At 48.1% G+C, this 27,651-nt stretch overlaps 1 protein-coding gene and 1 long non-coding RNA gene across 2 annotated transcripts in view; both read left to right on the top strand.

Annotated features, from left to right (window-relative positions):
* Positions 1-21,158, top strand: part of LOC147724991 (uncharacterized) — a 93,108-nt gene extending 71,950 nt beyond the window's left edge. The window contains exon 3 of the long non-coding RNA XR_015309948.1: positions 20,558-21,158. This is a non-coding gene — a long non-coding RNA (uncharacterized LOC147724991). The remainder of the gene's footprint in view (positions 1-20,557) is intronic.
* Positions 21,159-21,370: 212 nt separating this feature from the next.
* On the top strand, positions 21,371-24,074 carry LOC147724990 (uncharacterized). Its single transcript, XM_086966468.1, has one exon. The coding sequence runs from the start codon at positions 21,504-21,506 to the stop codon at positions 23,049-23,051; it is 1,548 nt and encodes a 515-aa protein (XP_086822594.1). The 5' UTR covers positions 21,371-21,503; the 3' UTR covers positions 23,052-24,074.
* The last annotated feature ends 3,577 nt before the right edge of the window (positions 24,075-27,651 follow it).

The following is a 27,651-nucleotide window of genomic DNA, read 5'->3' as shown; positions in this document are numbered from 1 at the left end:
GGGTCCAGTGTCGGAAGCAGCGCCCGATCCCTTCCCCTGTCCCCAGAGGAGTGGGTAGATAGGAGGGAATAAAGGGAGCATCAGCTGGCTTTAGAGAAACTCCAGAAGGAGAGCTATGAGCATATGGGAGCTCAGAAATTGGAGTTGGAGAATAGGAAGCTAGCCTTAGAGGAGAAAAGGGCATTATGGGCTCAAGAGTTGAGTCTTAAGGTGTTGGGCCTTGAACAACAGAAGCTAGACACTGAGAGGGTCTTAGCACAGGAGAGGATGCAGGAGGCTGAGAGGGCCTTCACCAGAGAGAAATTAGCTCTGGAAGGTAGATTAACCCCTGAGCGCAGATGTAGTTTTCTGGATTCCCCAGGGAGGGTTGAGTCCAGTGGAGGCAGCGATATGGAGTCCAGTGCAGGGAGTCCCATTCCCAGTTCCCACAGTATGGTACCTGTTTCCCAAGAAGAGGAGTATAGGTTTAAATTCAGGGGCAGTAAAAAACTGTCTCACCAGTCTTGGGAAGACTTCACAGAGGAATGTCAGGTGGCACTGATTGAGTGGTTAGAGGTTCCCACGGGACCTGATTTTGACAAACTGTTTGGTATTGTTCTCAAAGAGCAGGTGCTCAGTCGTTGTTGGCCGGAGTTGCGCCAGCACCTGTTGAGGTATGACTCCTTTTGCCGTTGGACGCTTGCCAAGGAAGCAGACCACTGGGAAAGTGCTAGAGGTTCTGAAGAGTCATTGGTGAGTGATTCCAAAAGTAATGGTTCAGGTATCTTCCAGCCCAGCGTGGTGGAAGAGGTTCAGAGTAGCCCAGCTAGGTCCCAGAGTAGCGAGAAGGGTGTATGGGCTTACTTCCTGCTCAGTGGGGCAGGAGTGAGTGTGTGACCGAGAGTCCCCAGATGCCCGAAGCCCTATCTCAGAACCTGGGTGCTTTCTTTAGGGAACACCAGGTTGGGGACTTAGGCTGTCCTGTTAGTCCATTTGAGGAGGATCACCCAGTGTCTAGAGAACCTGGAGCATCTGTAAATAGAGCTCCAGTGGTTCTAGTGTCCGGCAGTGCCACTCCAGTTGGGAGGGCACAGGAGTCCGAAGTGAGAAGTGATTGGGGGATGAGTTCCCCAGTGGAAAAACCAGTGGACCAGGGACTAGCCAGTTGGGCTAGGTTCCCTTGGGGGGACCTGTGTGACACCACTTCTGTTCTGGGGGGTCTTCGCGCACTGTCAGATAGACAGGGGACGGGAGATCTGCGCCACACAGACAGTCACGCAACATATGAGTCATATGTTAGCCTCCGGGGGATAGTGTGTAAGTCCCCAGAAGTCCTGGGGTGCCAGGCAATTATTCCACCAAAGGTTCTAGACTAGAGTTTGGAAGGCCAGGTTAATGATCAGCCTGACCTGAAGGGTAGGACGTCTGTAACCAGCGTCCTGACCAATTCACCTTCCAGGGGTAGCACTCCAGTTGGGAGGGTGCAGGACTCTGGAAGGGGGGTGCAGAGGGTGGGAGAGCCCGCCTCTGACCCCGGTGCAACCTGAGGGGTTAAACCCTAGGCTGGGAGAATGGTGTCCTAAGGGTACCGCTCGCAGGAGGAAGAGGAACCCTAGAAGGAGAGGTAGGGGGAGGAGAGCCTCCCCTATGACTCCTGGTCCGCCTTAGGGTGTAGACCCTAGGCTGGAGAACCAGTGGCAGTGTAGCCCTGTCCTACAGACAGGAAGAGTGGAGAATGCCTACTATGTACCAGGGGTTACTACCCCCCACTCTGTGCAAGGCAAGGACCAGTGGCACCTGGGTGGCCCAGGGCCTGGTCCTGGCTGCGGACAGCTTGGGAGTACCAGTGGGGTAGCCCAGTTGTTCCAGACAGTGTTTTTAGAAGGAGCCCCATGGGTTCACCGTGGCGTAGAACAGGAGGGTGTCCCTGCAGTTGCGGGCCCGCGTCCGTGTTCTATCGCCCCAAGCAGGGAAGCCCATCACGGTGGTAATTGGTCTACCCTGCGTTTTGGCTGGAAGGGGGTTGTGTTGGACTTGGCCCTTCTGGCAAGTTCACCCCTAAACTTTTTGCTTTTAATTGTGACCTGGTGTGAGTGATTATTGGCTTCTGCGCACTTTACTTCTGTGTCCCAGGGTAAAGTGCGTGTGGTGAGGTTGGCCTGCCCTCCCATAGGAATGCATGGAGAATGTATGTGTCCATGTTAGTTCTTGATGGGTGGGGAGTGCAAAGTTGAGTTTGGTATGTGCGGACTCGTGTGATTAAATGCTGTGCGATGCTGTGTGCGGCGTTATTGTGTCTAGTGTGAAAGTGCCACTTCTAGAAGTTGGCATGTCTGTGTAATTTATGTGAATTGGCTTGTGATTGACTGGAGCTGGCTGGTGAGCCTGGCTCCAGGAGGCAGGATGGGTCTGCCCCGGTGGTGAGTGGAGAGATCTGCATGATTAATGTGAGGGAGGAGTGCACCTGGGACCTGAATAGGGCTTGGCTTTCCCCACACAATGCTGGCTCCGCCCCCTGTGGCGCGACTGATGACCCTAGCCTGGCCAGTGAATGGGAAGAGGGGCTGACCACATCAGAGTGCTCCAAAACCAGCTGCAACTGGTTTTTACACCACCCTGCAGCCTAGACAAAGGTTTGTGTATAAAAAGGGGCTGTGACCCCTTGCAAAAGGTTCTCCTCCTGATCCTATTTTGAGGGGGGCCTGCTGCTGCTGGGCGCCAGGAAGAATGCCACTGGAGACTGCCTCCCTGCCTGAGGGCCCTGTGAGCTGGCCACTGGGCCTAGCCTTTGACCCCCTGCCTACCTAAGGACTTTTGCTAGGCTTTTCCTGGGCTCTGCCTGTAGAAGCGCCTGGGGAGCGCTAGGTCCTGAAAGCTGGGAGCCCTCATACTTTTAAACTCCAGCCCGAGCTGCCATTCCCTGTCTCTAGGGATTCCCCCACGTGGGGCTCCCCCCATTTTGCTTATTCCTGAGCAGGTGCCCACCCTGCAGGATTGCCGCTATTTTTTTAATTACTTTCACGGTAGCCCACCCTGTCTTATTTATTTATTTAGGCAGGTGCCACCCCGCCAGGGACTTTATATTTAATTATTGAGGGTGCCTACCCCTCGTTTGGCACCCCGAGAGACCGCCGACACAGCCATCAATACTACGGGCCGCCGCTCTGTCCGCGGTGACCCGGAAGTGCTTCCATCAGAAACCGGAAGCAGGAAGCGACGGGAGCCTACCCCGCTGTAACCTGGTCTGCAGGAAGGGGCAGGAAACGTGTCTTGGTTTTGCAAGGTTTTATTTGCTGTAACAAATGATCGGTACAGGTCTTTCTGTTTCCAACTCTCCTCGGAGATCGACTTCTCTCCTCTCGGGTCTTTCGGAGTATTCCCTCCTCCTTCCGACGGACGGGGCTCCTCCTCCGGCTATGCTCCTGCGGCTCCGTAATGGCCCAGGCTCCACCGGTGCGGGGGAAACACAAAACAGAGGCAAGTATCAGTACGCTACCTTAGTAATACTCGTAACAAGGGAGGGGGTGTGAGGGAAAACCGTAGTGCAGGTTTTGTCAGGTCGTGAAGAGGGGGATAGTGCGGGGTTTCCAGGGTACAGAAAGGTGGGACGTTTAACGGAAGCTTTTGCATTTCTTTTTCACCCAGCCCATGATACGGGTACGCACCTCTGATAGCCACACCCCTCCTGGTGTGCAGCTGGGCGAAGCACGGTATTGGCCTCCTGGCTCGCTCCTTTCAGCTGCGGCACTCTCGTCCTCCTCTCCTGATGGTTCCTCCAATTCGACCCGGACACGATGACCATACGACTCGGGGTCTCCACCTTTCTCGTCCTCCTCCTTTGCGGTCCCGCTCTCTCCGCTGTTCCCGTCTTCTCCACTGCTCCTCGCTTCTCCGCTGCTTCCCGCCTCTCCACACTTCCACACTCTGTCCGCTCCTCCGGTGTAATAACACCCCTGTGGGTTCTCGCAGCTGTCATTTATCGAAGGACTTAACTCCTCCTCCATTCGGCTTCCCATCCATTTAAAGAGCCCGCACTTGTCCTCCTCGTCGCAGCTGTATCTCTCCTCTCGGGTCCACCCTGGGAGCTGCGGTGGCTGTGAAGATAAGAGGGGGGGTCACACGTTATATGTTCGCGCCCTGCATCGGGGTGAGGGTGGTCCACCTGGTTACACACCATCCCCCCAGGACACTTCCGTTCGGGAAGTGGATTCCTGGAGAGGAAATCGCACCTTTATTGTCAGTCCCTTTCTTGTGGCATACAGTAAAGGCATACGGCTGCAGTGCAAGGAACCAACGCATCACCCTCGCATTGTTGGATTTGTTGCGAGCCATCCAAAGGAGAGGCGCATGATCAGTATAGAGAGTAAATGGCCGCCCCTCCAAGTAGTAAGCAAGTTTGTCCACCGCCCACCGGATTGCCAGGCACTCCTTCTCAACTGTGGGATACCTAAGCTCTCGGGGAAACAGCTTCCTGCTGATGTACAATATGGGATGCTCCAGCCCATCCTTCCCCACCTGTGACAGCACTGCCCCTATACCATAGTCCGATGCATCTGTGTGTAGGGAAAATGGACGCGTGAAGTCCGGAGAGGAGAGGATTGGGGTTGAAGTGATCATGCGTTTCAGGGTTGAGAAGGCATCTAACATAACCGGTGTGGGGGAGGACAATTCTGCTTGTTTCACTTGGGTCTGGAGGGCATCGGTGAGAGGGGAGGCGATCTGGGCAAATTGGGGAATGAAGCGTCTATAGTAACCGATGAGGCCTAAGAACGCTCGTAGTTCTTTTTTTGTTTTGGGGAACTGTGTCTCTGCGATAGCCCGCACCTTTTCTATCTGGGGCTCGATCAGGCCGTGTCCTAGGACGTATCCCAAGTATTTCACCTTGTGGAATGCCATTCTTGATCTCTTGGCATTAATCTTCAGGCCGGCTTTATCGAGGGTCTCGAGGACTTGTTGTAGATGCTGCAAATGGGTCGCCCAGTCCGGGCTGAAGACAACGATGTCGTCCAGATAAGCGGATGTAAATGTTGATAGGTCTGTCAACAAGTTGTTCATTAGTCTCTGGAAGGTGGCGGGGTCTCCATGTAGCCCAAATGGCAATACCGTAAATTCGTAATGCCCATCGTCAGTCGAAAAAGCTGTCTTGTGTCTGTCTTCTTCTTTAAGGGGAACTTGCCAGTACCCCTTAGTGAGGTCTATGGTGCTTATGAATTTGGCCTCCCCTAACTTTTCGATCAGTTCGTCTATCCTCGGTATCGGGTATGCGTCAAAGGTGGAAATCTCGTTAAGAGCTCGAAAGTCCATACAAAACCGCCTGGTCCCGTCTGGTTTCGGAATCATAATGATAGGACTGGACCAGTTGCTATGTGACGGTCTAATTACTCCTAATCTTAGCATGTCGGCCACTTCTTGGCGTATCCCCTTTCTCCTGGATTCTGGTATCCGATAAGGACGGATCTTGACTGTCTTTCCCGGTAGGGTCGGGATATGATGTTCCGCCAGGTTGGTTCTCCCGGGTGTATCTGAGAACACTATAGAGTGTTCCTGCAGCGTGTTCATCAGTTTTTTCTTCTCGTCTTCCCTTAACTCTTCATTGATCACGAGTCGGTCTATCGTATTAGTACTGTCTGGAGGTTTGGGAGTAGCCAGATGTATCTCTGCCGGAGGTGCCCCAAGCCATTTCTTTAGCATATTAATATGATACAATTGGGTCTTCCGGGGATTGATCCGTAGCCGATAGCTGGTGTCCCCAATAGTGTCGACCACTTTGTACGGTCCTCCCCACTCCGCTTTGAATTTCTGCGAGGAAGAGGGTAGAAGGACCAAAGCCCAATCGTCCTTTTGTAACCCACGCCATTTCTTCCCTTTGTCGTACAGTGTCTTCTGTTTTCTTTGGTTTTTCTCCAGATGGACAAATGCCAGGTCTCTTAATTTACCCAGTTTGGATCGGAGGTTCCGGGCATACTCCAGGGTTTTAAGGGTTTCTTCCGGGGTCTCTTTTTCCCAGGCCTCCTTTGTTATATCCAGTAAGGAGCGGGGCTGACGTCCGTACAGCAACTCGAATGACGAGAAACACATGCTGCTTTGTTTTTGTCCGCGTATGACGTACAAAGCCAAGGGGAGGATCTGATCCCATTCTGCTCCGTTTACCTCCAGCATTTTTCTCAGTGTTGTCTTTAATGTTCGATTGTACCTTTCCACTAGCCCGTCCGTTTGTGGGTGGTACACTGCTGTGTGGATCTGATGGATATGCAGGAGGTGACATACCTCTTTCATCAGACGCGACACGAAGGGGGTTCCCTGGTCCATCAGGATTTCCTTTGGGAACCCCACTCGAGAAAACAGCTCCAACATTTTGTCCGCCACGTTTTTGGTGGTGGTGGTAGTGAGAGGAAAGGCCTCCGGGAATCTTGTGGAGTAATCAACAATGACCAGGACGTATTGGTGTCCCTTTCGCGTTTTGGGGAGAGGTCCTATAAGGTCCAAACCGACCCTCTCGAAGGGGACTCCGATAATGGGGATGGGTTGTAGAGGCACCGCCGGTGGTCTGGTCATATTCCTTTTCTGGCAGATGTCACATTCCTGGCAAAAAGTCATCGCATCCTTATAAATACCGGGCCAATAAAAGCAGCGAAGTATGTTCTGAGTCGTTTTTTCGGCCCCGGTGTGACCGGCTACCAAGTGAGAGTGGGAATAAAAAAGCACTTGTTCTCTGAATGGTACAGGTACGAGCAACTGCTCTGGGTCGTCCTTTTGTCCCTGTCGGTATAGTAAGTTGTTTTTGATGAGAAAACGAGGGTATCTATCCGGTGTTTGTCCTGCGGTCTGGTGAGCAGATTCCCAGGCGTTAAACAACGTTGCATCATTTGCCTGGGCAAATCGAAAACTCCTGTCCAAAATCCATGGTTCGGGGGATACCAAAGCTGGTACTGGCCTGTGGTCCCTAACGGTTGAGGTCCTGGTCTCCTCCTGTCGTAGGCTCCGGCGGAACATTTCTAGAAAGGCAGGATTATCTGTTCCAATGATCAAGTCCTCCGGTAGTGAGGACAGCACCCCTACTCTGATGTTCTGGGGAGTACCCTTAACCGGGACCAGGGGAAGCACTGCTACGGGGTAGGGTCTTACGTCCCCGTGAACACATCTGATGTATACCCTTTCCCTGGGAATGACCTGGTGAGGCTGCACATGATGGGCTTGTACCACCGATTGGCGGCAACCTGAATCTAGAAGGGCTTGGACGGGGTTACCATTCACCTTTATACTTACACGATATGCATGTCCCATTTCAGCCGAATACATCACAGTCCAGGGCAAGTACCCGACCTCCATGGGTTCTTCGGCGGGTTTCTTCCTGGGGCACATTCGGGCTATGTGCCCCCAGGTACCGCATTCAAAACATTGTGGCCCGCTATGAGGTGGGGGCTCCGGTCTCCATGATCTGGGCTTTAGTGGTTCCGGGACCTTCAGGGGTTTCTTCTCTGTTTTTAGGAAGGTTTTCTGTTTTTCCTGCTACCAGGGAGGGAGGGGTCGCTGTTGTACTCTTGAATACGTATTGGCCATTTTCACGGCCTGGACGGTGGTCAGGTTGTGATGTTGCCTCAACCATCTCTGTGTTGCAAACGGAAGGGCCTCTAGAAACTGTTCCAGATAGATACGGTCCATTATTTCCTCTTTGGTGCATTCGTTTGGGGTTAGCCACTTGTCGGCAGCCATCTTTAAATGGACAAACAACGTTTTCGGTGTCTCTCCTGATATGCCCCTCTCTTTTCTAAACCGTAGACGGTATGCCTCTTTATCAAGACCGAGATGGTCTAGGATGATCCTTTTAATATCCGCATAGGGGGTGGCGCCCCTCGGGTTTGCTACCTGGTAGGCCGCTTGGGCCTCACCCACCAGCAAGGGCGCCAGAAAGAACGGCCACTTTGCTCCTGGCCAGCCGCAAGCTCTAGCGGCCCGCTCGAAGTTGAGTAGGAACGCATCGGGATCCTCACCAGGTTGGTACTTCTGTAAGGACACCCTGCTGATATGCTGGGGTGCTCCTCCTACCGTCACAGGCACACTGGCGAGGGGGGGGTCAAGGGCACCCGGTCGGCGTCCGCTGATCTGATCTGTTGCTCAGCGAGCCATTCCAATCTTTCCTGTCCTTTCACAAGTGCCTGTACCACTTCGTCCATCTTCGTTATGCAGATGGAGGGTTTGCCCGCATTCTCCACCACTGTAACCTGGTCTGCAGGAAGGGGCAGGAGACGTGTCTTGGTTTTGCAAGGTTTTATTTGCTGTAACAAATGATCGGTACAGGTCTTTCCTCGGAGATCGACTTCTCTCCTCTCGGGTCTTTCGGAGTATTCCCTCCTCCTTCCGACGGACGGGGCTCCTCCTCCGGCTATGCTCCTGCGGCTCCGTAATGGCCCAGGCTCCACCGGTGCGGGGGAAACACAAAACAGAGGCAAGTATCAGTACGCTACCTTAGTAATACTCGTAACAATGGAGGGGGTGTGAGGGAAAACCGTAGTGCAGGTTTTGTCGGGTCGTGAAGAGGGGGATAGTGTGGGGTTCCCAGGGTACAGAAAGGTGGGACGTTTAACGGAGGCTTTTGCCTTTCTTTTTCACCCAGCCCACGATACGGGTACGCACCTCTGATAGCCACACCCCTCCTGGTGTGCGGCTGGCCGAAGCACGGTGTTGGCCTCCTGGCTTGCTCCTTTCAGCTGCGGCGCTCTCGTCCTCCTCTCCTGATGGTTCCTCCAATTCGACCCGGACACGATGACCATACGACTCGGGGTCTCCACCTTTCGTCTCCACCTTTCTCGTCCTCCTCCTTTGCGGTCCCGCTCTCTCCGCTGTTCCCGTCTTCTCCACTGCTCTTCGCTTCTCCGCTGCTTCCCGCCTCTCCACACTTCCACACTCTGTCCGCTCCTCCGGTGTAATAACACCCCTGTGGGTTCTCGCAGCTGTCATTTATCGAAGGACTTAACTCCTCCGCCATTCGGCTTCCCATCCATTTAAAGAGCCCGCACTCGTCCCCCTCGTCGCAGCTGTATCTCTCCTCTCGGGTCCACCCTGGGAGTTGCGGTGGCTGTGAAGATAAGAGGGGGGGTCACACGTTATATGTTCGCGCCCTGCATCGGGGTGAAGGTGGTCCCCCTGGTTACACCCGCGCTCCTGCGTGTGCCTGGGGAAGCCATGCCGCACCTCGCTGGTCCCCTGTGTAGAGAGGGAGACCGGCAGTGCTCCCCGCCCCCGCAGCCGCCAATGAGATCCTGAAGTGCGGAGAGCCCCGCCCACCGCCAGAGAGAAGCACCGGCCGCCAGAGCAGCAAAGCTCCCCGAGTGAAAGAAGAGCCCTGGAGAGCCGGTGAGTGGGGCCAGAGACTGCCTACGTGGAGCGGGAGGTCGGGGGCACACAAGGAAAGGTGTGCAAGGCTTCCGGGGGCATTTTTGCTAACTCTAATTCCCCGAGCGGGACTCCCACGATACCGGGCATTGTTTACTTAGAGCCTGTCTGGCTCCAACATCCTCAGGGGGCATTTCTGGCAGATCGAGCCAAAAGGCTCCAACGTCGGGGGCATTCCTTTGTTGTTCAGAGCCCACAAGAGGCTCCTGGGGGTAGTTTGCTATTCCGAGTCCCCAGAGGGGGCACTCCAACGACGGGGCACATTTGATTAGAGCCCACGAGGCTCCACCAGCAAAGTGGGCATTTCTGAGGGTAGAGCGGCCCCATTTGGCAGCGGGCCGCTCCCTCCAGTGGTGGCAGCATTTCTGTTTCGAGCCCACGAGGCTCCCACGTGTTTGGAGCACAGCTGTGCCAGTGCCCAGGAGGCTTCCACATTGTTTATTTAGAGCCCAGAGGAGATCTCCAGCTGCCCAGCACGTAGTGTGCAGCTGCTTCGTTTAGACCCTTGCATCTCCTTTGGCTGCCTGCGCAGCCTGCCCTGACTTTTCTGGACACAGGGCGTTTCAGCCCCTGAGAGGCCAGTTGGCCTGGGCGGCAGTTCATGTGTGGTGCCCTTGCGGTGGGTACATGTTTTTTGCCTTACGTGATTTTCCTGCGCAAATGTGATTACCTCTAAATGTGTTTTCATGCATCATGTGTAAAACTTCTTGCCTCTACCTCTGAATGTGTTTTCATGCATCATGTGTAAAGCTTTTTGCCCTATACCTCTGAATGTCTGTTTCATGCTAAGGAGGTTGCTTTTTCTAGTATATGTTCTACTAGGGAGTTCATGGTTCCCTGCTTGATATTTGCCTAAAGTGTTTAGGATTGCGTATGTGGTACTTACCTTTTACCAGTGGTTACTGGTTGTGTGCTACCTTTTGCTATTTTTGGTGCTACAGTTATTATATGTGCTTTGTGCTAAGTGTTATTCCTTCAAAGTGCTAGTTCTAAAAGTGCTTATTCCTGACAGTGGCCCACGTGGCCCTATCCCATGTACATAATCCCCCGAAAATTCTGCCTGTGCCTATGGCACATTGTAAGGTGTGAGTTTATTATCCAATGAAAGCTATATTTAAAACAATTACTAATGGGGGATGTGAAGCCTTGAGCTTCTCCCTCTTTCTTCCACACAAGGATAATTTTAGAGGAATTGTGTTATATAGGCCACCAGGGCTGAGAAATTTGTTTATTGACTTAGTGGATAATTTGATGGAGGAAGGCATAAGTGACAGATCTTTTTCCATAATGGGCGACTTTAACTTCCATTTGGAAGACACTGCAGATTTAGACACACAGGAATTATTGGACCTCATGAATGGACTAGACCTTTTACAAATAGTTAAAGGGGCCACCCACTCGGCAGGACATACGCTGGATGGGATATTTTCAAATTACCCACAGCTATCTGTCATTGAGGTGTGCCCAGTAGTATGGTCGGACCATGCTGCTATTCTATTTGAAATAGCCTGCTTAGATAAACAGAATCATGTGAAAGCTAAAACAAAGCCCAGCTTCACACATGCCTGGAATAAGATTGAAGCTAAAGATTTGTCAGACCTCTTGGAATCCACATTGCCCTCTTTAGTTGGTGAGGTTGACATGGTCACTACCAGATTTAATGATTGGGTTAATGAAGCTTGTGATAAGCTCGCCCCAAAAAACGCTTCTACCCTAAAAGGATCTATCCTTCTGCCCCCTGGTATACCTCTAATCTAAAAGCTCAGAAATGTATCTGTAAGCACTCTGAACGGGAATGTAGGAAGGGTTGTAAGGCAGAGGATAAAACAAAACATAAAGAAAGTATGCGGGCATATAAGCAACTGTTGCTTACGACTAAGCAAGAATACTTTGCTAATCAAATTGAACTAGCGGAAAACTCAGCAAAAGAACTTTTTAAGGTTGTCTGCAAATTGGCCAACCCTCATACGTCACAAGTGGCAGAGAGCCAGGAACTCTGTGATAAAATCGCCAGGTACTTTTTAGATAAAGTTGAGGATATTTTCTCAACCTTCAATAATGCCAACAATGGTCTCTCTCAGGAACCAGGCATGGATAATAACATGGCCTCACAAACGCAGAACGCTTTGACTGAATTCCCTCTGCTATCCAACACTGATACTGCCATACTTTTGCAAAACTTGAAATCAGGCTCCCCTTATGACCCCTGTCCTATTAAAATAGCCAAATTGATCCCTCAAATCTTTACTACGGCTCTGACTCCTCTTTTTAATACGGTATTGGGGTGGGCAGCTTTCCGGCGTATTGGAAGATGGCCTCCTTGATCCCTTTGCTAAAAAAAACTAATCTTAACTCAACAGATGTTCGCAACTTCAGACCCATTTCTCGCCTACCTTTTCCAGCCAAAATGTTGGAGAAATGGATTAATAGATATTTGAGCAGATATCCATATGACGCTGAAGTGCTTGATTGTACTCAATATGGCTTCCGGGAGGGCCACAGTACAGAAACCGCCCTCTTAAAATCTACTGACGAGATTAGGAAAACTCTGGATCAGGGTGGTAAAGCAGCAATGATTATGCTGGATCTCTCAGCAGCGTTTGACACGGTCCATCATGATCTTCTGATGGACCGTTTGTCAGCCTGCGGAGTAAAGAACTCTGCCTGGAAGATCTTAAAGTCTTTCCTCTCTGATCGTAGGCAGATAGTAGCCCTTGGAGAGTTTTGCTCGGCCCCTTTTCAACTTCCCTGTGGGGTCCCACAGGGATCATCATTAAGTCCAACTCTATTTAACGTGTACGTATCGTCCCTGGCTCCATTGATAAGATCTTTTGGTTTCCATCTTACCTCCTATGCGGACGATACGCAGATAGTGGTATCCCTCCTTCCAGGATTAGAAGGGGCTGTTAGCCACAAGCTACACAAATGTATGGAAGCAGTTGGATCATGGATGGCCAGTAATTGTCTTAAATTAAACTCAGACAAGACTGAGGTCATTCTATTTGGGAACGATATTAACTTGTGGACCCTAGAATGCTGACCTGACTCTTTGGGACCTCTGCCTGTACCTTCCACACATGTGAAAAATTTGGGAGTGTATCTGGATGACAGTTCGGACATGAAAAAACAGGTCAACGCCATGGTGTCATTCACAATGTTCACTATTAGAACTACAAAGAAAATCCTCCCTTTTCTGCCTAAGGAGAGTCGACAGATGGTGGTTACGGCACTGGTCATGTCAAGACTGGACTATTGCAACAGCCTCTATTTAAACATCCAAGAGAGGCTGTTGCATAGGCTACAGATGCTGCAGAACACAGCTGCTAAGCTGATTTCAGGCATACCTAAATTCTCCCCTATTTCTAGTGAAATCCGTAGACTTCACTGGTTGCCAGTGAGACAACGAGTGCACTTCAAATCGATGTGCCTCGTTTTTAAGTCCCTTCAGAACCAGGGAACACGCTGTCTACAGGACCAACTTCAATGGTATCTACCAACTAGGCCTCTACGCTCATCAGCTCAAAAACTGGTGAGAGTACCACCAGTGAAAAAAGCCCACTAGGGCGGGAAAAATTTTGTGGTGGGCGCAGCAAAACTGTGTATTCAGCTTCCCTTTTATTTGAGGAGTTGCACGGATTTGCTACCCTTCAGAAAAATGCTTAAAACTTGGTTGTTCTAGAACCACCTCTTTGCCGTGCAACTCGTCTTTTTTCCCTCCCTCAGGATAGCAGATAGCGCCGGGACACCCTCGGGTAACAGACGCGCTCTATAAATTAATTAACATAACATAAAATAACATAACATAACAATGTGTTTGGTATAATACGACGGCTATTTTTATATATAACCTTGTGTGGAGTTCCTTTTGTGGGGGGCCTGGGATGTTGTTGCTGGTGGGTGTGTGCGCAAATACTTAACTTACATTGCCTCCGGGGTAAGCCTTAATGCTCGTGTCACGCTACCAAGCGGGTGAGCAGGGGTTATCTTGGCGTGTAACTCCCTTGCCCTGACTAGAGTGGTGTTTTCTGACTGGTTTTGGCGCAAGCCTTAGCCAACCGGAAATCCCATTTCTAACAGCATCCATTTGCAGTTTGAGTTTCTCTGATTGCCATGATAACACGTTTATGGCAGTTGTGAGGGATGTGCTGAATGATCTTAACAAGTTGTCCTGAGCACATTGGAGCTCGAATGGCAGGAACGATGGTGATCTATATAAAGAGTCCCTTTTCTCCGGGTCGAGCTCAGGGGAAGATCCTATGGTTGTGCATGACCCTCCTTTGCTAAAAAGAGCTGTGGTACCCGGGGTTGGAGTGGCGATGGCCGTATCTTCTTTTGGTATGAGGCAGGTGACCATCGAGATTATTGGAGTATTGTGCGGGCTGCTAGTGCCGGTTGAAGTCCTCCCAGCTGTTCCCAAGCCCAATCCCTCTTCCTGGTTTGCTGCCTGTTTTGTTGTATGTAGATCAAATAAAGCTGGAGGGGCTCCCAAGTTGTGCCAAGACAAAGATCTTTTCGTCTACCCCCTGAACAGTGTACCTGAGAGCCGACGAGAAGATGACTCCTGCCCCATTGGTGAGAGAGGGGTTAGATCTTTTGGCCATCCACCTATTGTTATACTTGCCCTTGGGGATTTGCCTTTTACAGTTGTAGCTCCAAGAAGCGTTTTGACTGTAGAAGGCTCTAGGCCCTTAAAAGCATTGCCATAATCATGTATGAATATGGGAGATGTTGTGTCCATAGATCGTATGTATTCCCACCCTTGGGGTGACCCTTAGGCTGGACCTAGTTGGGCCGCCTCTGTGGGACACTCCCGGGCACTTCAATCCACGGCCGCCGCGAAGGGAGACCGGGCTCTCATGCTTATGCTCCAGATGCCCGCTTGAAACCTTCGCACTTGCCTGCCGAGGCCTGTCTCTGGGTTCTGCCTCGCCGCTCAACCGGGCTCTCAGACGGGGACCCCGTAGTCACTGCTTCCGGCTCGTTAAAATGTAACCCCACTGGTGATTTTCTCCAGGTGGGTCAGGTCAAATTGGAGCCAGGTACGTGACCGAGCCGCTGTGATCCGTGACTCCCCCGCACCGCCAACTCGATCGCCTCGCTCGCCTCACCTCGACCCTCCTCCTGTACTCTCAGTGCTCTCATGTAGGAATTCTGCACATATACAAAACTATGCACAGGTATATGGAACCTCGGTGTATAGGGGCTAAGTCTTCCTATCGCCTTCGTACCCACAAGCCCAAGACGGACTAGCTATAGTGTCATATTCGCTCTCCTACTCACAAATGGAGAAACAAATGATTAGACAACCCAGAACACAACACTCCCTGATCTCTCTGGAATCGTGGTAACAAGACACTCACTTTCGCTCACACTCTCGTACCTGTCCACTATAATATCTGACAGAGTCACTGAATTAGTTTTAAATATTTATTTCAACTAACGTGCTCTAAAAATCAGTATACATGCCACTACTAGAGTAATAACTCATAATACAAATATTGTCCGCATCGCAGCAAGCCCATACATTATGAAAAGAGATGTCATTTTTAAAAGACAATGGGGACAGGACTATAATGCCTAAGCTCCCTCCACGTGGACAGAATATGTAATATTATATAATAGAAGATCTCTGGGCTTTGTCAGCAGACCCCATACTATAGGACCTCAATCGTATTTCTACATCACAGGTGCATGATGCTCATCTCCCTGGAAAGGTCCCTCTCCAAGTCTGTGTCTGTTAAACAAACATTCTTGTAATATCATAAATGTGAGTGTTCCACAAACAGCAGCTGCAGGGTATTTTTTGCCTACGTGCTAGGGCCTGACCAGAACAGGATAACAAGGGGCATTGTTGTTTGACCTGGCTTGTTCAGGCTAAACTCCAGGAATAAGCAGAGAATGGTTGCAGCAGACAGTTCTCATGTGAACAGAGTAACAGTCTTGCATTCGAGAAAGCGTCTAGTAGTGTGTGCAGAAGCAGCATCATGGCTCTCGGGCTCATGCTAACTTAAAGATGTTGACAGTGCCCTCTGTAACCATGTGACAGCTCCTCTGAGCTCCTAGAGCCTCGGTGCTCCTCTGATCCCTCGCAGCCTCAGTGCTCATATGAGCCCTCGCAACCTCAGTGCTCCTTTGAGCCCTCGCAACCTCAGTGCTCCTTTGAGCCCTCGCAACCTCAGTGCTCCTTTGAGCCCTCGCAACCTCAGTGCTCATATGAGCCCTCGCAACCTCAGTGCTCCTTTGAGCCCTTGCAGCCTCAGCGCTCCTCTGAGCCCTCGCGGCCTCAGCGCTCCTCTGAGCCTCTGCAGCCTCTGTGCTCCTCTGAACCCCCTGCAGCCTCAGTGCTCCTCTGAGACCTCGCGACCTCAGTGCTCCTCTGAGCCCTCTGCAGCCTCAGTGCTCCTCTGAGCTCCCTGCAGCCTCAGTGCTCCTCTGAGCTATCTGTAGCCTCAGTGCTCCTCTGAGCTATCTGCAGCCTCAGTGCTCCTCTGAGCCCCCTGCAGCCTCAGTGCTCCTCTGAGCCCCCTGCAGCCTCAGTGCTCCTCTGAGCCCCCTGCAGCCTCAGTGCTCCTCTGAGCTATCTGCAGCCTCAGTGCTCCTCTGAGCCCCCTGCAGCCTCAGTGCTTCTCTGAGCCCCCTGCAGCCTCAGTGCTCCTCTGAGCCCCCTGCAGCCTCAGTGCTCCTCTGAGCTATCTGCAGCCTCAGTGCTCCTCTGAGCCCCCTGCAGCCTCAGTGCTCCTCTGAGCCCCCTGCAGCCTCAGTGCTCCTCTGACCCCCCCCCTGCAGCCTCAGTGCTCCTCTGAGCCCCCTGCAGCCTCAGTGCTCCTCTGAGCCTCTGCAGCCTCAGTGCTCCTCTGAGCCCCCTGCAGCCTCAGTGCTCCTCTGAGGCCCCTGGAGCCTCAGTGCTCCTGAGCCCCCTTCAGCCTCAGTGCTCCTCTGAGCCCCCTGCAGCCTCAGTGCTCCTCTGAGCTCCCTGCAGCCTCAGTGCTCCTCTGACCTCCCTGCAGCCTCAGTGCTCCTCTGAGCTCCCTGCAGCCTCAGTGCTCCTCTGAGCTATCTGTAGCCTCAGTGCTCCTCTGAGCTATCTGCAGCCTCAGTGCTCCTCTGAGCTCCCTGCAGCTTCAGTGCTCCTCTCAGCTCCCTGCAGCCTCAGTGCTCCTCTGAGCTATCTGCAGCCTCAGTGCTCCTCTGAGCTCCCTGCAGCTTCAGTGCTCCTCTGAGCTCCCTGCAGCCTCAGTGCTCCTCTGAGCTCCCTGCAGCTTCAGTGCTCCTCTGAGCTATCTGCAGCCTCAGTGCTCCTCTGAGCTCCCTGCAGCCTCAGTGCTCCTCTGAGCCCTCGCAGTCTCAGTGCTCCTCTGAGCTCCCTGCAGCCTCAGTGCTCATCTCAGCTCCCTAGCAGCATTACTGCTCCTCTGAGCTCCCTGCAGCCTCAGTGCTCCTCTGAGCTATCTGCAGCCTCAGTGCTCCTCTGAGCTATCTGCAGCCTCAGTGCTCCTTTGAGCCCTCGCAGCCTCAGTGCTCCTCTGAGCTCCCTGCAGCCTCAGTGCTCCTCTGAGCTATCTGCAGCCTCAGTGCTCCTCTGAGCTATCTGCAGCCTCAGTGCTCCTCTGAGCTATCTGCAGCCTCAGTGCTCCTCTGAGCTCCCTGCAGCCTCAGTGCTCCTCTGAGCCCTCGCAGTCTCAGTGCTCCTCTGACCTCCTAGAGCCTGTCAAACCCTCCAGCATTTTGTGATTTCGCGATTTGCGAAATAATTGTGAAATCAGGTGAGGAGCACGATGTCTGCTATATTTATCTTCTTGGCCACAAAAAAGGTCTCTGGCTGAAATGGCGCTATCTGATTGGCTTTACGCGCACACGTCACTACGGGGTGCCGTACAGCAGTAACATTACAGAAGTGATTGTGTAACAGTCGTCTCTCTGAGCTTGGATACTGTGACTCTGTCACTTCCCTGTTTGTTATCCTGCTTGCAGCTCTGTGATCATACCCAGAGCCGAGGATAGCTCAGGACTGTCGTGGTAACACGTGATTTGTGGCACCGATCAGCCTGGCCCGCTCACTCTACGTGAGCTTCTCACAGGTGCTGCACTGAGGCCGATTTAGAAGCTTCCCTCAGACCTCAGGGCAGCCAAGGCTGGAGTGGAGAACCATGCAGCAAACACACAACACCGGTTATCATGGAGAAGAATACCTTGGAAGTTGCCACCCTCCCCTGCTCCTCAAGCTAGGTTCACAGCTCACATTCTGCAGCGCCCAGCTGCCCCCCATGCCAGTGATGAAAAATGGAGTTCATGGAGGGCCAAGAAGTGGCAGATCGAGCTCACGGACGGCCATCACTTGACCTCCTTTGCTGCTCCAGTCCAGTTTCCAAGTAGCAGGCAACAGACGTGCATCCACTGCAGTCTACAGCAGGTCTTTCCAATCCTTATTTTCTACCACACATTGAATTCTCCCTGTAAAGGGTGCCTTCCATTAAGGAAAGTTGGTTCAGTAAAGAATTGAAACCGCTGAACCAGAAAAAATACTTACATAGATAAAATATGAATTTCATGCACATTTGCATTATGATTCAGTAAGTATTTTTGGTGAAATTGTTGGAAAAAACTACAAGGTTTTGCATACCTATGTCTACGAAATGCATTATATTAGTGCACACCTCGGATTTTTCAGGCTTGGCAGTGATAACATTGCAAACTTTTCATCAAAATTAAAGGCCCTGCTTTTGTTGTTTACATGTGGATTGTCTGCCTATTGCACTAGCAATGTGTACACTATGCAGACTCTTGCTGTCTGAAATGCTCTGTATTCAGTGTGAATTATGCAACACATCTTTTTTGGGGTCGAAACTGTAAGATTATTATTTTTTTAACTTAGGATGTGGGGCTCAAACGTGCAAATCTGAATTTTAAGCAACACCACTTGCGTAGTGGACCTCAGAAGCCTGAGCCTTAAAAGGGAAAAGTAAATTTGCTTACACCAGAATCCAAAGCGTTGTTGCGAAAAATGCCATAATATGGGGGTCACTTGTTATTGATTCTTCAGTCCAAATTAACAATCTGGATTGTGCATTAGATATATAGACTAATAGATAAGGCTTCAAAGATTGTTCCACGGAGAGCAGAATTGTTACATAACTGCCATCATATTTTTTCTGTAGGTGGTCCTTCACAACACCATGATTGCATTTCTGAAGACAGCTTATGGTATTGTTGACTGCAAGTCCAATTTGGGGTGATGCTTTTATTGAGAGATTTGATGGCAATGTTCATTAATTTGTGAGAAAATATTTCGGCACTTGGATCAAATGTTGTGAAGAATTATCCATAACCTATGCTTGTGTGATTTATGATTCACTGATGTGTGTCTTTTACTAGTAGTGGGTTAATAAATATAGAATATATTCCTCCAGAGAAAGGTTGCCTAGTCTCTGTTGGTTTCTTTATGCTTCCTTACCCAGTTAGTCAATGAGTACAAGCGGAGAAAGATTCTACTGCAAAATCTCTAAATGGATTTTTCAAATATCATGACACGCCCTCACATCGCTGCTTTACAGGAGGAAACTAACTGCATTAGGACATTGTAGGTCTGCAATGTTATGAAACCGCTCCTTAGATTTGAAAGACTGCTAATTTGTTCAGAGAAGTAATCCAATATTGCCTGCATTATGGAAGTTTACTTCACAAAGTCAATAAAATTCTAAGGCGGTTCCAGTGGCGCTTACAGGGATCTGGTATTTAGAGTCTGAGTTAGTGGAGGGACAGTTCACACACTCTACTAGTCCTAGAAGTTACTGGTTAATCTTGGGTGTAATAGTACTGTTGCTGGGTTATCAACCAGAAAATGTCATGGTTAAGAGGTGCACATTTTTTCAAAACTGAACAGTCTGATCAGTTCTGATCTGATTGGAGGAGACACCAATAGGATCAACTAGTTCACCAGTTGCAATCAGAAAAGTGGACTTTACATTTATCCTCTAACTCTGACATTAAACCTAAATATCTTGAGTGCAGACCCCGTTGCTTTTCTGCTACCTCCTTCCCTGCCTTTCCCCTTCAAAATCACTCCTTCCTCTTCAAAATCACTCCTTCCTCATCTATTTTCTCTGTCCTTTATAGTCCCTTTCCTAGCCCTACCCTTTTTAATGTCTTCGTATCATCATTGGCGAAAATCACCGAAAAATGGGGAGTCTAATTCTGCTCTTACGCAGATGATACACAACTGTCGATTGCTATTGATGGGCTCAAAGATACAAGGATTAGACTAACCAACTGCCTCTCTGGAATAGTGGCTTGGATGTCCAATCACTGTCTGAAACTGAATGCAGACAAATCTGAGATTCTGCTCTTTAGTGGAGCACAGTCAGTCTGGAATGCAACCTGGTGGCACTCGTCACTGGGCAATGCACCCGCAGTTAAATAGGCTGCAAAAAAACGTTGGCATTCTTGTTGATAATGCACTAAACATGCTTACACTTTGTGGGAAAAGCTTTGCAACTCTAAAATTGCTAAAAAGACTCTTTCAATGGATCCCTCTAGAGTGTTGGATGACCATCGTCCAAAGCACTGCTAATTAGCAAATGGGACTATGGGAACGCACTCTTTGTGGGTATGGTGGACTACCTCTTCACTCCATTGCAGATGGTTCAGAATGTGGCAGCCAAACTGGTATGCAACAAAAGCAAGTACAGTTTAGCATCAAAAAGCCTGAGGACGCTCCACTGACTCCCTGTGCGACAAAGGGCCAAATTTAAACTATTCGGTCATACGTACAAAGTCCTATATCAGTTGGGCCCTAGAATTCTTAGTGATAGAGTTGTCTTTTAAGCACCCACACGGAACTTGAGGTCATGCCACTAGGCACTGGCAAAAACTAAGCGCCTCGAGAAGAGCAGGGCTAGAGATCGCTCCTTTTCACATCTAGCAGTGACTCACTCAAATTAATTACCTCTAGAACGTAGGCTTATCAATGACTACCTAATATTCAGGAAAACATTAAAACTAAATCTGTTACCCAAGACCTGTTTAACAACCTAAAGACCCTCTGTCAGAACTCTACCCTCACTAATAATGTGCTGTCCTTAACGCCGTGATATCCATATGGATGAATGATGTGCTGTATAAATAAATAAATGAAAAAGTCCCTTTGATTTCATTCCCATCCTCACAGAGATTTGTTTTTCATTCACAGAATCAATAAAACCTGATGAAGAGACCTGCAGCACCCCAGCACCAGTTAATCAACTGTACAAGTGTGTAGAGTCTGCGAAAACCCTCGGCTGGAGGTTGGACCTGGATACACACCCTACGATGTATACGTTCAGGGAAAAAACACAGACCCAGTTCGTGAAAAATTTCATGCAGAGCTCATCTTAATGGACAGTTATAAAAGATTCACACCAGAAATCATCTCTTTGAGTATACAGAGTGTGAAAAACCTTTGGTTTACTCAGAACTCCCACAATTGTAATTCTAATGTGAAATTAGAGCAGTTAATCTGAATATCCTGAGGATAGGTCATACCAGTGTAAGGAGTGTGAGAAAAGCATGATCCCAGAACATTTCTGTTGAAATATCATAGAATGTTCACTGGGGAGAAAATCTAGCTGTCTATGGAATGTGGATAAACCTGCACTGAGGGTTCTTCTCTGTACAGGCATCAAATAGTTCATTCTGAGGATAGGCCGTACCAGTGTACCGAATGGGGGAAAAGCTCCACTGAGACAAAGAAGCTGTTGAGAGACCAGAGAGTCCATACAGGTGATGAGCGCTATAATTTTACAGAATGTGGGATTAGCTACACTGAGAATGGCACACTGGTAAAGCAACTGATAATCCATGCTGGTGAGGAACACTTTCACTGTAATGAATGTGAGAAAAACTTCGCTGAGAAGAAATCACTGTTGTCATATAGTCCATACTGGTTAGAAACCATGCCACTGTACAGAAAGGGCAAACAAAATTCAATAGTGACGCATAAGATAATTCATGTTGGTGAGGAACCCTATCAGTGTACCGAATGTGAGAACATCTTCACTTGGAATAGCATAGATCAGATTCATCAGAATAACCATACTTGTTAGAAACCCTGTCACTGTACAAAATTTAGGAAATGATTCAGTGAGAACGGCATACTGATGATGCATCAGACAAGCCATTCCGCCAATAAAATCTATCAGTATACAGAATGTAGGCAACGCTTCATTAAGACAAACAGTTTTTTAAAACAACAAATAGTGCATAATGGAGAGAAAGACTTCCACTGCACAGAATGTGGAAAAAGGTTTACTCTGAAGGTTGCGCTGTTGAGGCATCAGAGACTCCACACTGGTGAGAACCTCTATCAGTGTACAGAATGTGGTAAAAGCTTTACTCAAAAGAGCACGCTGTTGAACCATCAGAGACTCCACACTGGTGAGAAACCCTATCCGTGTACAGAATGCGGGAAAAGCTTTACTCAAAAGGGCGCGCTGTTGAGCCATCAGAGAATCCACACTGGTGAGAAACCCTATCAGTGTACAGAATGCTGGAAAAGCTTTACTCAAAAGGGCGCGCTGTTGAGCCATCAGAGAATCCACACTGGTGAGAAACCCTATCAGTGTACAGAATGTGGAAAAAGCTTTACTCAAAAGGGTACACTGTTGAACCATCAGCGAATCCATATTGGTGAGAAACCCTATCTTTGCACAAAATGCAGGAAGAGCTTTACTGTGAAAAGCCATTTGTTAATACATCAGCGAATCCACACAGGTGAAAAACCCTATCAGTGTACAGAATGCTGGAAAAGCTTTACTCAAAAGGGCACGCTGTTGAACCATCAGAGATTCCATACTGGTGAGAAACCCTATCATTGTACAGAATGCAGGAAGAGCTTTACTGTGAAAAGCCATTTGTTGAAGCATCAGAGAATCCACACTGGTGAGAAACCCTATCAGTGTACAGAATGCTGGAAAAGCTTTACTCAAAAGGGCATGCTGTTGAACCATCAGAGAATCCACACTGGTGAAAAACCCTATAAGTGTACAGAATGCGTAAAAAGTTTTACTCGGAAGGATATTCTGTTGAAGCATCAGAGAATCCATACTGGTGAAACCCCCTATCAGTGTACAGAATGTGGGAAAAGCTTTACTATGAAAAGCAATTTGTTAATACATCAGAGAATCCACACTAGTGAAAAACCCTATCAGTGTACAGAATGTGGAAAAAGCTTTACTCAAAAGAGTACACTGTTGAGTCATCAGAGAATCCATATTGGTGAGAAACCCTATCATTGCACAGAATGCAGGAAGAGCTTTACTGTGAAGTGTACGCTGTTGAACCATCAGAGAATCCATACTGGTGAGAAACCCTATCATTGCACAGAATGCAGGAAGAGCTTTACTGTGAAAAGCAATTTGTTGAAGCATCAAATACTCCACACTAGTGAGAAACCCTATCAGTGTACTGAATGCAGGAAAAGCTTTACTGAGAAGAGCACATTGTTGAAGCATCGGAGAATCCACACTGGTGAGAAACCATATCAGTGTACAGAAGCCGGAACTCGGAATGGTACCCAGTTCACCCATCAGAGAATCCATACTGGTGAGAAACCTTATCAGTGTACAGAATGCATGAAAAGCTTTATTGAGAAGAGTACCCTGCTGAGCCATCAGAGAATCCATTCTAGTGAGAAACCCCATCCGTGAACAGGTTGCTGGAAAAGCTTCACTGTGAAAAGCACTTTGTTGAAACATCAGAGAATCCACACTTATTAAAAACCCGATCAGTGTACAGAATGCAGGTAAAGCTTTACTGTATAGGGTAAGCTGATGAAGCGTCAGAGAATCCATACTGGTGGGAAACTGCATTGGTGTACTGAATGTATGAGAGGCTTCACTAAGAAGAAAGCTATCTTAAGACATGAAAACATCCACACTGGTGAGAAACCGTATCCATGCACAGAATGTAGGATAAGCTTTACTCATAAGAAATCACTCTCAGAGAATCCATACTGATGAGAAACCTTTTCATTGTAGGAAACACTTCACTTAGATACCCTTAATAAAGGCAATTCATTGTGGCAAACATGAGAAAAGCTTCACAAGAATGCAGATATTGTAAAATAATCTGAGAATCCGTTCATTATAGAAAACTCATAGCTTAGAATGTGGAATACCAGTGAAGCAAGGGGACTTGAAATATATCAGCATTTGGGAGATAGAATGAATGCAAAAGCGAATCCAGAATACCAATTCAAAATACGAGTCCTCTCTTTCACCTTACGTAATCTATTATTTTTAGAATTTCTTCATATTATAAACCTTGCGATCTTGCCCTGCACAAGGGTACGTGACTGGTAAATATGAATGTGTGCGGAATTGTTGAAAGTATAAAGGTAAAGATCATCACCATGGTGTCAAATCAAGAGCTTTTTTAAAGTCCGTATTACCCCATTCACTCGCTTACTAAGATTCCCTGGCCTTGACATCTGTTTGTCCTTTTATAAATACTACTTGTTTCATAAATTCATAATCACAAATGTAGACACACACCTGTGAAAATAAATGTGCAATAACACGTTATTTGCAACAACAGAGCAAAAATCAAACATTTCTTACTGTGACAAAATCCTGTTATTGCCTCAATGCAATGTGACTGACGTGACTAATTCTCATTAGAAAACATCATGGCGTATAGAGATCTGTAACATAAAATATTCTGTTCATTATCATTGGTTTTTTTAAGACTCATTTTTATTTCAGGAGTAGGTAGAATGCTATACTGTTTGGTTATTTGTTGTAAAAGAACAAAAGCAATGCTTAATTATGTTGTTAAGTGTGAGAGACTCTTTTTGCAGGCTCCCCCGTATGCTTTTTGCCCTAATGTTGCTGGAGTTAGTGCTGTGTAATGACTGTAGTGCCTGTGGACCCTGCATTCCAGGCCTCGGTGCATGTACTCTGACCCTTAAAAGTGTATGTTTAATTGGCTTATCTCCAATTAGCATAAGTTTACTATTACATTGATGTCTATTGTATGACACCCATTGTACCTGGAGTCTATACATTAAGTGTTCCTCATGGACTGCAATACTTATTGTGCCACCACAAGTGTGACAATGTGTAACATCTCTCCCACACTGCCATTGCAGGCTGGCAGAGTAGCATTAAAACTGCTAACTCGGCTGTGCCATTTCAACCTGTGGCAAAGCCAAAACCTTCTTTTTTTAATATTTGTAAGTCACACCTAAGGTAGGTCTAAGAAGCCTCAAAGGAAGAGTGTATTATATTACAGAGAAGGATATCAGTTATATTTTACATATCCTGACAGCAAAAACCCCGAATTGTCAATTTTACTGTGTTAAGAGGAGTAGCCCCATTGGTTCGTGTGGAGTTACACACTGACAACTCCGTATTGCTAACTTCCAAATGGCACTACTAAAGTTGAAACTTTAAGGTATCAAAAGAATCATTGCAAAAAATCTAACGTGATGCACAAGTTGAGTTTAATGTACCTATATTATGAATTTTTAGTATTAAATCTCTTTATTGACAGATTATGATGCATGCATAAATAACACATGACCAAATGGCCCCAAACCCTCATTACATTGTAAGGTAGAAAGCTTAGGCAATAAGACAGAAAGAGCCATATCACGCTATAGAACAAATTCCAGGAATGAGCACACTGTAGATGCGAACCATCTATATCAGGTATTTGAAAAACCAGAAGCAACCAAACCCCCCCAAATGCCCACCTAAACCCCCCACCCACCACCCAAGTTCCAAGTTCACTACCCCCTTCTATCGAGGGCCCTTAATTTGTAGAAAAATGTCACTTTGTTGCCCAAAACTTTCCACTAACCGTCTTTGGTTGCACCCAACTTCTGTCCTCGAGACAGCCTGCTGCCCTCCTAGGGAGAGGTGAGAACAACTCTCAGGAAGGGGAATTAAGGACCTGCCCAGGGGAAGAGGTGTGATCTTCTGGCAGGACGGCCTGAGGGGGTGTGAGCCCAGAAGGCGTGTTGTGTGTTTCTTGCATGGCCCATTGGTGCTTTCCTATTTTAGCCTAACTGTGCATGTTTTAGGCCGCTTTTCTTTTACACACATTACTATATAACACGCTTGCTTTTGTGCCACATTGTATTTTCGCACAGAACCTGCACATCTCCGACAAAGTTAACGGGGCCACCGATATCCCCAAAAGCCAAACAGGAATATTTGAGTGGGGAGTGTAGTTTGGTCAGTGCTGGGGACGGTTAGGGAGAGGTGCTTGATTTAGATTTGGTTGATTGGTCCAAGCACTTAAGTCCTAATCGTTTCCAGGTCCTGTCGTTAGATATGGGTGATGGTGATGACGTTGCACAAGTCCAGAATGAGGTGAATTTAAGTTTAGTGCGGCAGGTTTCGCCCCCTGAAGTAAGTGGCTCTGGGGTTATTATTGGCCCCCCCGATAGTCCAAGCATACCTGGTGCAGAGGGAAAGCAGTCCAACCAGCTGGTCCAGCAGAAGGAGGCAGAATCGGAACAGGATAGTAGTGATTTCTCTGTTATCGCTTTGTTTAAAAAATTTAGTTTGGAGATGCATAAGAGATTTGAGGTTTCTGAACTGAATCAGGAAAGTATCAGGGCGGCTTGTGGCTTGTTGGAGAAAAAGATAGATGGTTTGAGTAGCCATACGACGGCATTAGAGGTGGAGGTTAAGTACCTTAGAGAGGAAGTTATGGTCAATCGGAAAGAGCTACAGGCAATCAAGATAAAAGATAGGGAGCATGAGGAAAGGGTAGAAAGGTTAGAGAATATGCAGAGAAGAAATAACCTGAAAATGTGAAAACTCCCGGAGGGCAAAGAAGGAACAGATATCAGAAAATTTGTAGTGCAGCTATTGAAGAGTGAGTTGCAGCTGGAGGAGACAGAGGAGGAGATCTCCAAGGATATTCAGAGAGTACACCGTGATCCTTTCAGGTTGAACCCGAATCATGCTAAACCCAGGAGAATCTTGATTCATTTTATGATATATACTCTGAAAGAAAAGATCCTAGCAAGTGCCCTTAAGAAAAAAAACAATTGAAGTAGATGGTGTTAAAGTGGAGGTAAGATCAGATTTATCATCCATCACTGCTAATAGACAATCGGAGCATGGTAAAAGTATTGAGCCGTTGAGGAAATTGGGGGCTTCGGTCCAATATAAGTTCTCTGCGCTGTTAAAGGTTATATGGAGTAACAAGATGCAATCCTTTCGTTTTGTTGATGAGGTCAGTGTCAATCAGGAGGTATGTAAGTCAGGAAACGTTATCGCCACGTATCGTGTTTATTAGGTTGCTCATGTTCTCTCTTAAAGGACTCTGTGTGTCCCTCACAGTTTTTATTTAAGTTGTAATGTTTTCTAATTTCACCGCCCGTCAAGGGGCACTCATAGGGCTTATTTAGCCAAGGGTAATTGGGATGGGTTTTCCGAGGAGAAGGGGTGGTTTCTGGGGTGTCTCTGGGGTGGGGGGAGGGGAGGAGGGGGAAGGGAAAATACAGAAAAATCCTCGGGAGCATTTTTGCTATCAATGGAAGAGAGGGTGTGAGAGATTGTGTGTCTATGTCCGGGATGAGTGGGGGTAGTTCTAAAGAGTTGAGAATTTTATCTTGGAACATAAATGGAATGCGTGTGAAAAGAAGAAGGGATTTGATTTTGAAATATTTGAGGAATACTTTGGCCCAAATAATAATATTACAAGAGGCCCATTTATCTGGGGATGAGAGTAAGAAGTTGTTCTTGTGTCACTGTCAGCGGTGGTTGGCTCATGAAGTCTATACTCCCCAGACAGCTGTGACTAAAGGGGTCGCAGTTTTAATCCAACATGGTCTAAATATCTCGGTTGAAGGGAAAGCGGCCAGCGTGGGAGGGAGGTGGCTGATTGTCAAGTTAAAGGTTTACGGGCAAGTGCTTATTGTGGTGGTCTACTATGGTCCAAACGAAGACGATATAGGCCCTTTAGACGATTTGGCTAGGGAACTATTGAATTTTTCAGGAGAGATCTTCTTGGCAGGTGATTTTAACACAGTGCTGGATCACAGATTAGACCGTTCTGAAAGGAGTAGAGCAGCTGTGAATCCTAAAAAGTCAAATAGAGTCAGGCTGATGATGTCCCAGCTAGGGGTATGTGATATTTGGAGATGCAGGTTTGGACAGCAGCTAGTATTTACGTTTTATAATAAAAAATACAATCATAAATCCGGAATTGATCATTTCTTGGTAGATAGAAGGCTGGTTGATTCAGTTGTTCAGGTGGGCCATGTTGGAGCACATCTATCTGACCATT

This window comes from Lissotriton vulgaris, chromosome 4_1, assembly GCF_964263255.1.
Source record: "Lissotriton vulgaris chromosome 4_1, aLisVul1.2, whole genome shotgun sequence".
Lineage (NCBI taxonomy): Eukaryota > Metazoa > Chordata > Amphibia > Caudata > Salamandridae > Lissotriton > Lissotriton vulgaris.
This window is presented reverse-complemented; position numbering and strand designations above follow the sequence as displayed.

Excerpts from the sequence above, each read along its gene's own strand:
- LOC147724990 (XM_086966468.1), top strand. The coding sequence starts at position 21,504 with ATGATGCATCAGACAAGCCATTCCGCCAATAAAATCTATCAGTATACA.